The 13,540-nt window shown below is 44.6% G+C and overlaps 1 protein-coding gene across 1 annotated transcript; it reads left to right on the forward strand.

The window, feature by feature from the left end:
- The first annotated feature begins 1,794 nt into the window (after window positions 1–1,794).
- On the forward strand, window positions 1,795–8,229 carry METTL7A (methyltransferase like 7A). Its single transcript, XM_008074094.1, has 2 exons — window positions 1,795–2,326; window positions 7,805–8,229. Exons 1-2 carry the CDS (start codon window positions 1,829–1,831, stop codon window positions 8,039–8,041), a joined length of 735 nt encoding a protein of 244 aa, XP_008072285.1. The 5' UTR covers window positions 1,795–1,828; the 3' UTR covers window positions 8,042–8,229.
- Window positions 8,230–13,540: the final 5,311 nt, after the last annotated feature.

The following is a 13,540-nucleotide window of genomic DNA, read 5'->3' on the forward strand; positions in this document are numbered from 1 at the left end:
AAAAAAAAAAAAAAAAAAATAGAGTCACCATGTGATCCAGCATTACTCAATAGTCAGGATATGGAAACAACCTAAATGTCCATCTACAGATGAACTGGTAAACCAAGATGGTCTATACATACGATGGAATACTATTGAGTCATTAAATTGTGCAATACACAACAATATAGATAAACCTTGAGGACATTATACTAAGTGAAACAAGCCAGTTTCAGAAAGAAAAATATCACATGATTCCACTTATATGAAGTATCTCAAATAGTCAAATTCATAGAATCAAAGAGCAGAACGGTGGTTTTCAGGGGTTAGGAAGGGGAAGAAATGGGGAGTCATTACTTAATGGGTATAGAGTTGCAGTTCTGCAAGACAAAAAGAGTTTTGGAGGTTGATTGCAGAACGATGCAAATGTACTTAATGTTACTAAACTGCAAACTTAAAAATGATTAAGATGGTAAGTCTTACATTATGTATACTTTATCATAACAAAAATTGTACAAAAAATTTAGGGCTTAGTGACTTAGAAAATGATAATATTATTAATTGACCTCACAGAATTAGAGGAGAGGCGAAGAAAATGGATTTGGTTTAAGACAGTTTGAATCTAAGGTGAGCCATCTAAATGGAAATGTCTGGAAGGTAATGAGGCTATGGGGTTGGCACTCAGGTGAGCAGACAGAAGCATATGACTGCCATCTGCATGCAGAAATACTAATATGAATAAAATGTTGAATTTTATCAACTACTTTTCTTATCTATTGAGATAGTCTATAATCTGCAAATGTGGTACATTAAAATGGACAGATTTTTTTTTTTTTTGAATCGAAGTCTCACTCTGTCACCCAGGCTGGAGTGCACTGCAGCCCTGACCTGCTGAGCTCCAGCGATCCTTCTGCCTCAGTCTTTCAAGTAGCCGGAACTACAGGCCCGTGCTCCCACGCCTGGCTAATTTTTGATTTATTGTAGAGACGAGGTCTCGCCAAGTTGCCTGGGCTGGTCTCAAACCCGCAGGTTCAGGCAATCTGCTCACCTTGGCCTCCCAAAGTGCTGGGATTACAGGCTGAGCCACCAAGCCCGGCCTAGGGAATATTTTTTATCTAAATTAGCTGAGTAAAACTGTGATCAGGCACAATGTGAAGATTGACCTGCCCTGTAAAAGATGCATGGCCCAAGACATTGATTTATGCATAATCCTGTTACTGAATTATGAACACTTGAGAGCCTTGGCCCAGAGTGTGAAAGGGGGACTTGTCTCTGCCCGTGTCCAGGCAGGCCTGTCCTTTCACTTCCTCTTTAAAAAAAACAAGACTTGGGGTTAGGGACCGGCCAGGGGAGTGGTGTTTGGGAGGGAGAGAATAGAAAGAGGCGGGCGTGTTATTTTAAAGGGACCTTTGACTGCACCTTCTGGTGCAGTTTACCCAGGCTCCACCCACGGAGTCTGTTTTCCTGATAAAGGTCACTGGAGGACCAGCGGGGTGCAAGTTCACTGTGCTTATAAAACTCCCGCAGGAAACCAGCAGTCGTCTCCAAACCCAGAGGAGAGGAAACAGGAATGGGCTTGGAATAGAGGATTGTCATCAACTTTCCTAAGGTAACGCTGGGCGCCCTCTCATTTCACTTGGTGAAAACTAAGCTGAGTCGATTTCTGCCAAACGTCTGCTAATGAGGCCAAATGGGCTTCCTGCCCGCGATGGACTCTAGCAAGGTCTTTTCAGCACAGCCAGTTCTTTCTGCCTCTGCAGGCGGATTGGCTCTGGAGTGTGGCCAGGAACCTGCCTCCCGCAGTTAAAGGGGCTCTCGCTGTGGCCCTGGGTTTCCTCTCTGCGGAGGGATGGCGCTCGTCGTCCCTGTGCTCCGGCTGGCCGTCTGCATCCTGGCCTTTCCCATGTACCTGCTGAACTTTCTGGGCCTGTGGAGCTGGATATGCAAGAAGTGCTTCCCCTACTTCTTGGTCAGGTTCACGGTGATGTACAACGAGCAGATGGCGAGCAGGAAGCGGGAGCTCTTCAGCAATCTGCAGGAGTTCGCAGACCCCTCCGGGAAGCTCTCCCTGCTGGAGGTGGGCTGTGGCACCGGGGCCAACTTCAAGTTCTACCCACCCGGGTGCAGGGTGACCTGTGTCGACCCCAACCCCAACTTCGAGAAGTTTTTGATCAAGAGCGTCGCCGAGAACCGACACCTGCAGTTCGAGCGCTTCGTGGTGGCCGCCGGGGAGGACATGCGTCAGGTGGCCGACGGCTCAGTGGACGTGGTGGTCTGCACCCTGGTCCTGTGCTCGGTGAAGGACCAGGAGCAGATCCTCCGTGAGGTGCGCCGGGTGCTGAGGCCGGTGAGTGACAGCGTGGGAGGAGGACTGCTTGGTGGGTGCCAGGATCACCCAGGGGAGTCTGGTCAATGTTAGGTGGATCAAACATGCTAATGGAAAAAGCAGACGGCAGTTCACTAGTAAGAAAAGACACTGTTGGATTTTTAAAATCTTAGCGTGGGGGAGAAGCTGAAAGGGAAAGACTGATAAATCTGAAGGTAAAGGTTCAAGGCTGCTGTGGAGAAAAAAGTTCCAGAGATAAAGTACAAAAACAAACTTGGAAAATATATTTGCTGGGGACAATAGACAAACAGTTCATTTCCCTCATGCCAAAAGACATTACTTATCAATAAGATCAATACTATTTTTTTTTCATTATTTTATTTTATATTTTTGAGTCAGAGTCTCACTCTGTTGCCCAGGTTGGAGTGCAGTGACAGGCTCCCAGCCACTGCAGCCTCAACTTGCTGGGCTCAGACAATCCTTTTGCCTCAGCCTTCCAAGTAGCTGGAACTACAGGCATGCACCACCATGATCAGCTATTTTTTTTTTTTTTTTTTAATTGTAGAGATGAGGTCTCACCAAGTTGCCCAGGCTGGTCTCGAACCTGTGGGCTCAGGCAATTCTCTCACCTCAGCCTCCTAAAGTGCTGGGATTATAGGCGTGAGCTACCATGCCCGGCAAGATCAATACTATTTTTAAAAACAGAAGGGAAATTGAGCAAAGAGCAGGAACAGAAATATGATTTCAATACAATTATATGATAAAAATACCCCAACTTACAATTAAGGAACTAATTAAAGCTAGATGCTAATTTTTATTTATTTATTTTTATTTTTAAATTTTATTTATTTTTTGAGTTGGAGTCTCACTCTGTCACCCAGACTGGAGTGCAGTGGCCACTCCCGGTCACCGCAGCTCGACCTGCTGGCCTCCGGTGATTCTTCCACCTCAGCCTTCCAAGTAGCTGGAACTACAGGCGCACACTACCACGCCCGGCTAATTTTTGATTTATTGTAGAGATGAGGTCTCACCAAATTGCCCAGGCGGGTCTCGAACCTGTGGGCTCAGGCAATCCGCTCACCTCAGCCTCCCAAGGCACGGGATTACAGGCTGAGCCACCGAGCCCAGCTGATGCTAATTTTATCTATTATATTATCAGACTTTTAAGGTTGTTGGGTGGGCTTGGGGGACCGGACACCACCATACACACTGGGGAGGCGGCCCTCTTTTGGAGTATAACTTGATAATATCAACATTTAAAGCACACATACTCTTTTATCCAGTAGGAATTTATCCTAACTCTATACTGCACAAATGAACTCGTCCATACACAAGGATATTCTCTAGCATTTGTAATAGCACAACCTGGAAAAAGCCTCAATGTCTATCAGTAGGAGGCTGCTTAAGTTGTCACATAGTATAAAGGAACACTATGCAGTTGTTAAAAAGAACAAGAGTTATCTGCGCTGATAAAAAAAAGATCCCCAAGAGATAATGTTAAATGAAAAAGCACTCTAAGCACAAATGCTTCGTAGGGCATAAGCCCATTGTGTGTATGGGAGGGATACAAATATACGTACACGTGTTAATGGGAATGATAGACAAGAAACTATTAACAGTGATTATCCTATTAACTTCTTTTCCATGATAATGGGGTTGGATGCAGGGGAAGGATTACTTTTCATTTTCTACCTTTCTGTAAGTCTGTAATTCTTTATACCCATATAGATTCCTTACATACTATCTTTTTTTTTTTTTTTTGAGTTGGAGTCTCACTCTGTCACCCAGACTGGAGTGCAGTGGCCACTCCCGGCCACCGCAGCCTCGACCTACTGGGCTCCAGCGATCCTTCCGCCTCAGCCTTCCGAGTAGCTGGAACTACAGGCACGTGCTACCACACCCGGCTGATTTTTTGATTTATTGTAGAGACGAGGTCTCGCCAAGTTGCCCGGGCGGGTCTCGAACTCATGGGCTCAGGCAATCCACTCACCTTGGCCTTCCAAAGGCGGGGGATTACAGGCTGAGCCACCAAGCCCGGCTTATCTTTTTTAACTAGTTTAAAATGGTTTTGTTCTGGACAAAGTAGAACACAAAGTGTAGATATCTTAACATTTGAATTTACTATTCTAGGGGAAAGGCATGGTCTTTATCCCCCAGTTTTATTTTCTAATAGAGAAATTTCCTCAGGAAGAAAAGGACTTGGAGATAGGGCTTAGAGGCAAGGATATAATCCTGTCATTGACCAGCAGCAAAGGACTGATTCTTTTTTTCTTTTTTTTTGAGTTGAAGTCTCACTCTGTTGCCCAGGCTGGAGTGCAGTGGCACACTCACGGCCACCCCAGTGTCGGCCTGCTGGGCTCCAGCAATCCTTCTGCTTCAGCTTTCCAAGTAGCCAGACCTACAGGCGAGTGCTACCATGCCCGGCTGTTTTTAAAAAAATTTTTATTTTATTGTAGAGATGCAGTCTCTCCAGCTTGCCCAGGCTGGTCTCGAACCTGCGGGCTCAGGCAATCCACTTGCCTTGGCCTCCCAAAGTGCTGAGATTACAGGCTGAGCCATGGAGCCCGGCCAGGTCTGATTCTAATACTCAAATGCTGGTTTCTTGTGTCCTAAGACTGGGCACTAACTGGCCCTATAGTAGATGTTTTCCTTACAGGGTTACTAACCTCAAAACACCACTGCGAGACAGGTAATGACTGTCTCCGTTTTACGCACCAACATTGAACTCTCAAAGGGACCATGTCCTTGGCCGTCTTCCCTGGCTCCTGCAGAGCACCCCCTCTCTGCTGGGAATGGCGAGGGGCTTTATTATATTCTCATTCAACCCTCACAACAGTCCTCTAAAGCAGGTATTATTTTCATGCTGGAACAAGGAAATAGACTCAGACGTTAAGAAACCTGTCCAAACTCACACAGCTAGCTTTACTTCCTGTAATGCAAATACTCTCACCACTGTACTACAGTGCTTGTCACTGGGCTTTTCGTCTCTCTCACTTCAGCATTCCTACTACCTTTTGCTGGCTTATCTTCCTCTACCCATCTCCTGCCCTGGAGTTTCATTTCTGGCTCTCATTTCATTGGCTTACACTCACCAGTAGGCTCCCGCACCCTCAAAGTGGTCAATTAGTATGTATACGCAGATGATTTCCACATGTAAATATCTATCCCAGATCTCCCTTCTCACCCCAGACCTGCATATCCAGCTGTCTACTTGACAGTTACTCAGATGACACAAGCATCTCTAACTTAACTTGAGTAGTCCAGAGGGCAACGTTGACCTCCCCAAGCCTACCTCTCTTCCTTTGCCTGATGTCTCCTGCCCTATTCCATGGGAATTCTTTTTTTAAACAGGAAATTCTAAATTTTCCTTTTTTTAATTTTTAAATTATATATTGATTATTTTATTTTTATTTTTGCAGAGATGAGGTCTTACTATGTTGCCTGAGTTGGTCTCGAACCCCTGGCCTCAAGTGATCCTCCTGTCTGTCTCCCAAAGTGCTGGGATTATATGCATAAACTACCGCACTTGGCCGAAAATTCTAAATTTTCTATTTTTGAACATGGGTCTTACACTTCCCCCACTTAATTTGGGGAAACTCCATCTCTAAACATTGGGCTCTATCTCTAAACTATCTGCCTGGGGTAGCCAAGACTAAGGTAGCTAGAAGAGACTGGGAAAATAGGACCGACATCATGCCTTTTGGAGGTGATTGTTGGGTTCCTTTTTTAAAAAATTTGAGTCAGAGTCTCACTCTGTCACCCAGGCTGGAGGACAGTGGCACGCTCACGGCCACTGTAGCCTCCACCTGCTGGGCTCAAGCCACCCTTCCCCCTCAGCCTTCCAAGTAGCTAGAACTACAGGCACACGCCACCATGCCCAGCTAATTTTTTTGTGTGTGTGAGTTGGAGTCTCACTCCATTGCCCAGACTGGATGTGGCTGCTCCCGGCCACCGCAGCCTCGACCTGCTGGGCTCCGGCGATCCTTCCACCTCAGCCTTCCGAGTAGCCGGGACTACAGGTGCACGCTACCACGCCCGGCTAATTTTTTTGATTTATTGTAGAGGTGAGGTCTTGCCAAGTTGCCCAGGTGGGTCTCGAACCCGTGGGCTCAGGCAATCCACTCACCTCAGCCTCCCAAAGGCGTGGGATTATAGTAATTTTTTAATTTATTGTAGAGACGAGGTTGTTCTTGAACCCCTGGGCTCAGGCAGTCCTCTTCACTCTGCCTCCCAAAATGCTGGGATTATAGGTGTGAGCCACCTAGTCCAGCCAAAATCATGTTTTAGAATAACATTCAAATAAATAAGTAAAATAAAGCAGGTTACAAAATAGAATGCACGTTACAATTCTAGTTTTAGGGAAAAACAAACAAATTCATATACACACAAAGTCTTAGTAGGTATTCCCCAGGTAATGGAATGGTGGCTGGTTGTTTTTCTTTCTCTTTCTCCCCCCCCCCCCCGTCTGACAGGGTCTTACTCTGTTGCTCAGGCTGGAGTGCACTGGTGCCACTGCAGTTCACCACAGTCTCAACCTCCTGGACTCAAGCAATCCTTCTGCCTCAGCCATTTGAGTAGCTGGGGCTACAGGTGTGCACAACCATGCCTGGCTAATTTTAAAATTTTTGTATAAATGAGTTTTCACTGTGTTCCCCAGGCTGGTCTGGAACCTGGGCTCAACTGACTCTCTTGCCTTGGCCTCCCAAAGTGCTGGGATTACAGGTGTGAGCCACCATGCCCAGTCTGTTTTTCTTTTTAAACTTTTCTGTATTTTCTAAAATAAATATATTCCTGAGACAGTACTGCCAGCCTCTGTAGTCAGATTGCCTAGGTTCAAAGTGACATTAATAAGCTATGTGAGCTTGGGCACATTACTTATTTTCTATGTAATTTAATTACTTCACATGTAAAAACAGATAATAATAATATAGGTTTAGTATCTCTTCTCCAAAATGTTTGGAACCTGAAGCGTTTTAGGTTGCAGATTTTTTTGGATTTTGAAATATCTGCATATGCCTACCTGCCTACTGGCTGAGCACTCCTAAAATGAAAATCTGAAACCCCTAAATGCTCCAACGAGTATTTACTTTGAGCATCAGGTTGGCACCCAAAAAGTTTTGGATTTTGAAGCATTTCGAATGTTGAATTTTCAGATTAGGGGATGCTTACCTATATTTACCAAATAACATGGTGGCAAGGATTAAGTTGACACGTGGTAAGTATTAAGGCTAGCACTTGGCATGCGGTAAATGCTTTAAGTGCTAGTAATTATTATGCATGACTTTTATGATCAGAAAGTATGTATTAATTGCCTTGCTTTGGTAGCTCTGTGTAAGATTTGACAGAAGACCAAGATGATGTCGCAGGAAGTCTTAACCTATCCATGTCTTCTCAAGAAGTTGGCCCCTGGGGCCACTGAAGTATGAACCGTCAGTCACCTTATAAATCTGTTTTCCCAAAATGAAAATCCCTGAAATACCTTTTTTTTTTCTTACTCAGGGAGGGGCTTTTTATTTCATGGAGCACGTGGCAGCTGAGCGCTCTACCTGGAATTCCTTCTGGCAACAGGTCTTGGATCCCGTCTGGTACCTTCTGTTTGATGGGTGCAATCTGACCAGAGAGAGTTGGAAGGCCCTGGAACGGGCCAGCTTCTCCAAGCTGAAGCTGCAACACATTCAGGCCCCCCTGTCCTGGGAGCTGGTGCGCCCCCACATCTATGGGTATGCTGTGAAGTAGCGGGGGGGGAAGTGCAAGAACTCACAGAACGCAAGGCTTCAGTTTTGCCCTTAAAATACTGATTGGAAGAAGGAAACCCCTTGTGTTTAGGTAAAGTTGAATTTCATCCTTAAAATCTTCTATTATATCCTATTTAGCCATTTTCTGTTGTCTCCCAAAGAATTAAAACCCAAACCAAACAAAAAAAACCAGCTTGGAACTCCCCCTATAGCCGAGATGGGCGCCTTCGGGGTGGCAGGGCCGTGGATGGGAATGCCCCCCTTCAAAGGAGACGTGGGCATGCATGATTGAAGTCCACCATTGTCCCCAAACCTTACTTTATTCGTTGACTTGAAATTGTTTCCAATGTTCTTATTTGAATAGTTACCCAACAGAGTTTAATTTCACCTCCTCTTTGAGAGCCTGATGCTAAGAAGCAGTTAAATCACTCAAAAGAAGACTTAAAAAAGAGACCAGTTAGGGTGTGGTGGCTCAGGCCTATAACCCCAACACTTTGGGAGGCAGAGGCAAGAAGATTGCCTGAGCCCAGGGGTTTGAGACTAGCCTGGGCAACTTGGTGAGACCTCATCTCTACAGTAAATAAAAAAATTAGCTGGGCATACTGGCATGCACTTGTAATCCCAGCTACAGCTGAGCCCAACAGATGAAGGTGGCCCTGAATATGCCACTGCACTCCAGCCTGGGCAACAGAGTAAGACTCCAACTCAATAAATAAATATTAAATAATTTACGGACGGATTAGAGAAATACTAACTAATTGAAAATCCAAGTCTAAATAGCACAGATCCTCTGAAAAGGAAATCTGAACCTGTTTGTTGTTATTAGTGTCACTGGTCTGGCTTTTGGAATTAATGTCCCAGGCTGCCACACCTAGTTTTGCCCAGCTTTATTATGTCTTTGATTCCAGTGTTCCACTGAAGTTTGTTTTCCTAAATTCCAGTCCTCAGTTCTTAAGATAAAATTGTACTTGACACTTGAGTATACCCATAAAGCTATTTGAGGCAGTTAAGGTTCTTGGGTTCATTTGCTTTATTCTCTAGCACATAGTTTACTGAGTACAGTAGATTGCAGGCAAGGAAAAGGCCCGCTGCAATTAGGAAAACCGTGGATAAGTAGGTATACAATGTAAGCTCCCCTAAAATGTCAAGCAATCTGTGAGTCTGTAAAGATATAGACAAGTATTTTTTGGATTATTCTGGTCAGATTCCACTCCTGTTCCAAGTTGCTTTCTTAGTTCTTTGCAACTATGGAAACTGAAAAATCATCACAAGTGCCTTTGAAAACAAGTGTTAGGTTGACCAGCATAGGATTTATCAACAGGATTTTTAGCAATAGTTTTTATGCATTTTAATAAATGTAGTATATTATCCAAGGTGATTTTGTAAAAGCACAATTTTTAATATCAAATCAACCAATACATTCACATCTATGTTAGGAATGGAAAAAAAGTAAATGGTTTATATCTTTGCTGGATTGGTTTCATTTTTCTTAATGTCTCTGGGAGGTCTTTTCTTTATTGTGGAAAATGTAGCTATTTAAACATCCAGGTTTTTCTTTCTTCAGTCAGGTAAGTATAAACACAGATTTATAGAAAAATCAATCTTGTAAAGAGGAGAATGCATTTTTGAAAAGTTCAAGTCCATCATTGGGTCATCTTTGGCTTCTTAAAAATAAAAAAAGAGAAGAAAAAAAAAGAAAAGTTCAAGTCCAGAGACCTCCTTTGTGAAATCCACAGAGCAGAAAGAATGGAAGCTTACTATTTGGCCTCTTGGACATGAAAGATTATTGATGCGGATCCAGCAATCCCACACTACTAGGGACCTGCCCAAAGGAACAGAGGTCGTTATGTAACAAAGACACCTTCATCTGTATGTTCATCACAGCACAATTCACAATTTCAAAGATGTGGAATCAACCTAAATGCCCATCAACCAACCAATGGATAATGAAAATATGGTATGTACACACACACACACACACACCAAATACGATCTAGCTATCAAAAAGAATAACATAATGTCTTTTGTGGCAACTGGGCTGAATTAGAGACCATCATCCCAAGTGAACTAACTCAGGAACAGAAAACCAAACACCGCAAGTTCTCACAAGTGGGAGCTCAGCTAAGGGTCTGCAGAGGCATTGAGAGTGCTGTCATGGACACTGGAGATGCAGAAGGGGGAGGGGGAAAGGGGTAGAGGGACAAAAAATCACCTACTGGGTACAATATGCACGGGGGGTGATGGGTACACTTGAAGCCCAGATTTCTTTGCCACTGTACAATGCAACCACGTGACCAAAAACTATTTGCACCCCCTAAAACTATTGAAATACATAAAACAATTAGCTGGGCTTGGTGGCTCAGCCTGTAATCCCACGCTTTGGGAGGCTGAGGTGAGTGGATTGCCTGAGGCCGCGGGTTCGAGACCCGCCTGGGCAGCAAGACCTCATCTCTACAATAAATCAAAAAAATCAGCCGGGCGTGGTAGCACATGCCTGTAATTCCGGCTACTCGGAAGGCTGAGGTGGAAGGATCGCCGGAGCCCAGCAGGCGAGGCTGCGGTGGCCAGAAGCGGCCATTGCACTCCAGTCTGGGCGACAGACTGAGACTCCCACTCAAAAAATAAAATAAAATAAAATAAAAATAAAAAATAAAAAAATTGATTGCAGTGAAGTTAGATGCTCATTGAAGGCCTCATGAGCGTGGACATTAATCTTCTTCCTCTGTGATCTCTCAAAGGTAGGAACCTCCTTAGTCTACCTTCTTCACTACTGGTTAGGTCAGTCTAGTGACTGAGAAATACAGAAAACCACAGGTTGACATGGTCAAATGTTATCACGTTGGGAAATAATATCGAAGTACAAAGTACTAGACACATTCTTATCAGTTCCCTCTTGTCTAGGTGGTGTGGCAAATATTATCCTGATTTTCCACGGAGAAAACTGAGGTGTAGAGAAATTATTACATGACATTACAGGCATTCCACAAGTCACTGAGCAAGTCTTAGATGCCCTAACTCCCCAAACCACAAAATCTGCTTTGACAATCACTGCTGCCTATCACCTTCTCACTGATTTCCTGCTTGGGGTCAGAGAACACACATTTACATCATCCTAAGAGCCCAAGGAAATAACTTCAGCCTGTGCAAAAGGGAAACAGGGAGAAAAAGGCAAAACACATCTGTGGTGTGATGCTGAGTACTGACTTTCACCCACAGTTCCTAGTTTAACCCCCATGGCCCTCATGACAGGCTTTTGTTACGATGCTGGTGTGCCAGGCCTCAGCAATAGAATCTCTCCAACCTTCTCCTGCCCTCCTGTCACCTGCCCCAAGGTAGGACTATGATCCTCTCCACCTGCCTTCTGATGGTGGGTTGTAGGACTTTCCCAAAGAGGGTTCTACCCTATACAGTGCGGGAAGGAATGCTGATGTCATGAAGCTTCCATAAAATCCCAAGAGGACTGGGTTCAGAGAGTTTCCAAAGAGCTGGATATTTGGATGCTGAAGGGAAGGTGAAGAAGGACTCATCCACGTGCTGAGAGAGGTGCGCCCCAACTCCACGGGGACAGAAGCTCCCGCCCTCAGGATCCCTCCAGGCCTCGCCCTGCATATCCCTTCATCTGGCCTGCTTATCTGTGTCCTTTAAAATATCCTTCTTGGGTCATTGTTTTGTTAAGTACTGACCAGGTCAGGTGCGCTTTGAGCTATGGCCGCCATGTTTCTTAGCTTTGGCCTCCTCCCCTACCTTGGGGAAGTGAATCTTCTCTCTCTTCAACTGACTTTTTTTTTGTTTTTTTTTTGAGTTGGAGTCTCACTCTGTCACCCAGACTGGAGTGCAGTGGCCACTCCTGGCCACCGCAGCCTCGACCTACTGGGCTCCGGCGATCCTTCCGCCTCAGCCTTCCGAGTAGCTGGAACTACAGGCGCGCGCTACCACGCCCGGCTAATTTTTGATTTATTGTAGAGATGAGGTCTCGCCAAGTTGCCCAGGCGGGTCTCGAACCCACGGGCTCAGGCAATCCACTCACCTCGGCCTCCCAAGGCGCGGGATTACAGGCTGAGCCACTGAGCCCGGTTCAACTTACTTTTTAAGTAGACTATATTTTCCAATATAAATGTAATTCTTTGATTCTTACACATGACATCAGATCACAGACACCCTCTCCCCGCCCCCAGCAGGTCTCACCTAACATTTTGAAGGTACCGCTGGGATATTTTAAGCTAACATTACTAGTCTCATTAACTTCCCAATAGAACCCCAAGAGGAAGCTATTTTATTATTGTCTTTATTTTATAGATACGAAAATTGAGGTTGAAACAGTAAGTAGCATGCCCAAACTCCCTGTTAAACCAAGACCCAATCCAGTCATTACTTCCTGACCCCAGAGCTTGGTGTCCTTCTGAGGCCTGGTGTGTAAGGCCCCGAGCTGGGTAATAAAAAAATTTTGTTTAAGTATCCCTCTTAATAAACTAGTAAATATAAGTGTTTCCCTGAGTTCTGTGAGCCACTCTAGCAAGTTAATGGAACCCAAGGAGAGGTGTGGGGGACCCTGACTTGAAGCCAGTTGGTCACAAGTTCCAGAGGCCTGGACTTGCAATGCTGGGAGGGGGAAAGAAGGAGGGAAGTCTTGAAGGCCTCAGCCTGAGGGATCAGACACTCTCTCTGGGTTGTCAGGACACCCAGCTGGTGTCTGCTGCTTGATGGTGAGGAGAAACCCCCACATTTGGTCACAGAAGTCTTCTTCTGTGTTGATGACTGTTATAGTATGAGAGCAGAGGGAAAAACATGGTTTGAGAGTTTTCCTAATGTCCAGTGTCTTTCAGGCCATCTACTGATTAGGAATTCTTTGGTTCCAAGTGACGAAACTCCCAATCCAAACAGGTTTAAGCAGAAAAACAATTTTCCTGACTCAAATTGATGAAAAACATCACGGCAAAAAGCTTGAGCAGAGTCAGATCATGTTATCAGGAGCCAGACAACCTCTAGGGAGGGGGTTTTGCTCTGTAAGGTAGCAGGTGGTGGAAATAGTTCCAACCTTCATGCTTCCAGTGCCCAAGGCCAGTTAGAAAGAGAAAGCTGGATTAAAGACTTAAACATACGACCTAAAACTCTAAGAATCCTAGAAGAAAATCTAGGAAAAAAGTCTTTTGGACACTGGCTTAGGCAAAAATGTTGTGACCAAGTCCTCAAAAGCAAATGCAACAAAAAGAAAAACAAACAAATGGGACTTAATTAAAAAGCTTCTGCACTGCAGAAGAAACAATCAATAGAGTCAACAGACAACCTACAGAATGGGAAAAAATATTGGCAAACTGTGCATCCAACAGAGGGATAATATCCAGAATCTATTTATAGGGAACCCAAACAACTCAACAAGACAAAAACAAATAACCGCATTAAAAAGTGGACAAAGGACATGAACATTTTTCAAAAGAAGACACACAAACAACATGAAAAAATGCTCAGTATCATCAGAGAAATGCAAATTAAAACCACAGTG

The sequence above is a fragment of the Carlito syrichta genome, unplaced genomic scaffold, assembly GCF_000164805.1.
Source record: "Carlito syrichta isolate Samal-C Ts95f unplaced genomic scaffold, Tarsius_syrichta-2.0.1 Scaffold316302, whole genome shotgun sequence".
NCBI classification, from domain to species: Eukaryota; Metazoa; Chordata; class Mammalia; order Primates; family Tarsiidae; genus Carlito; species Carlito syrichta.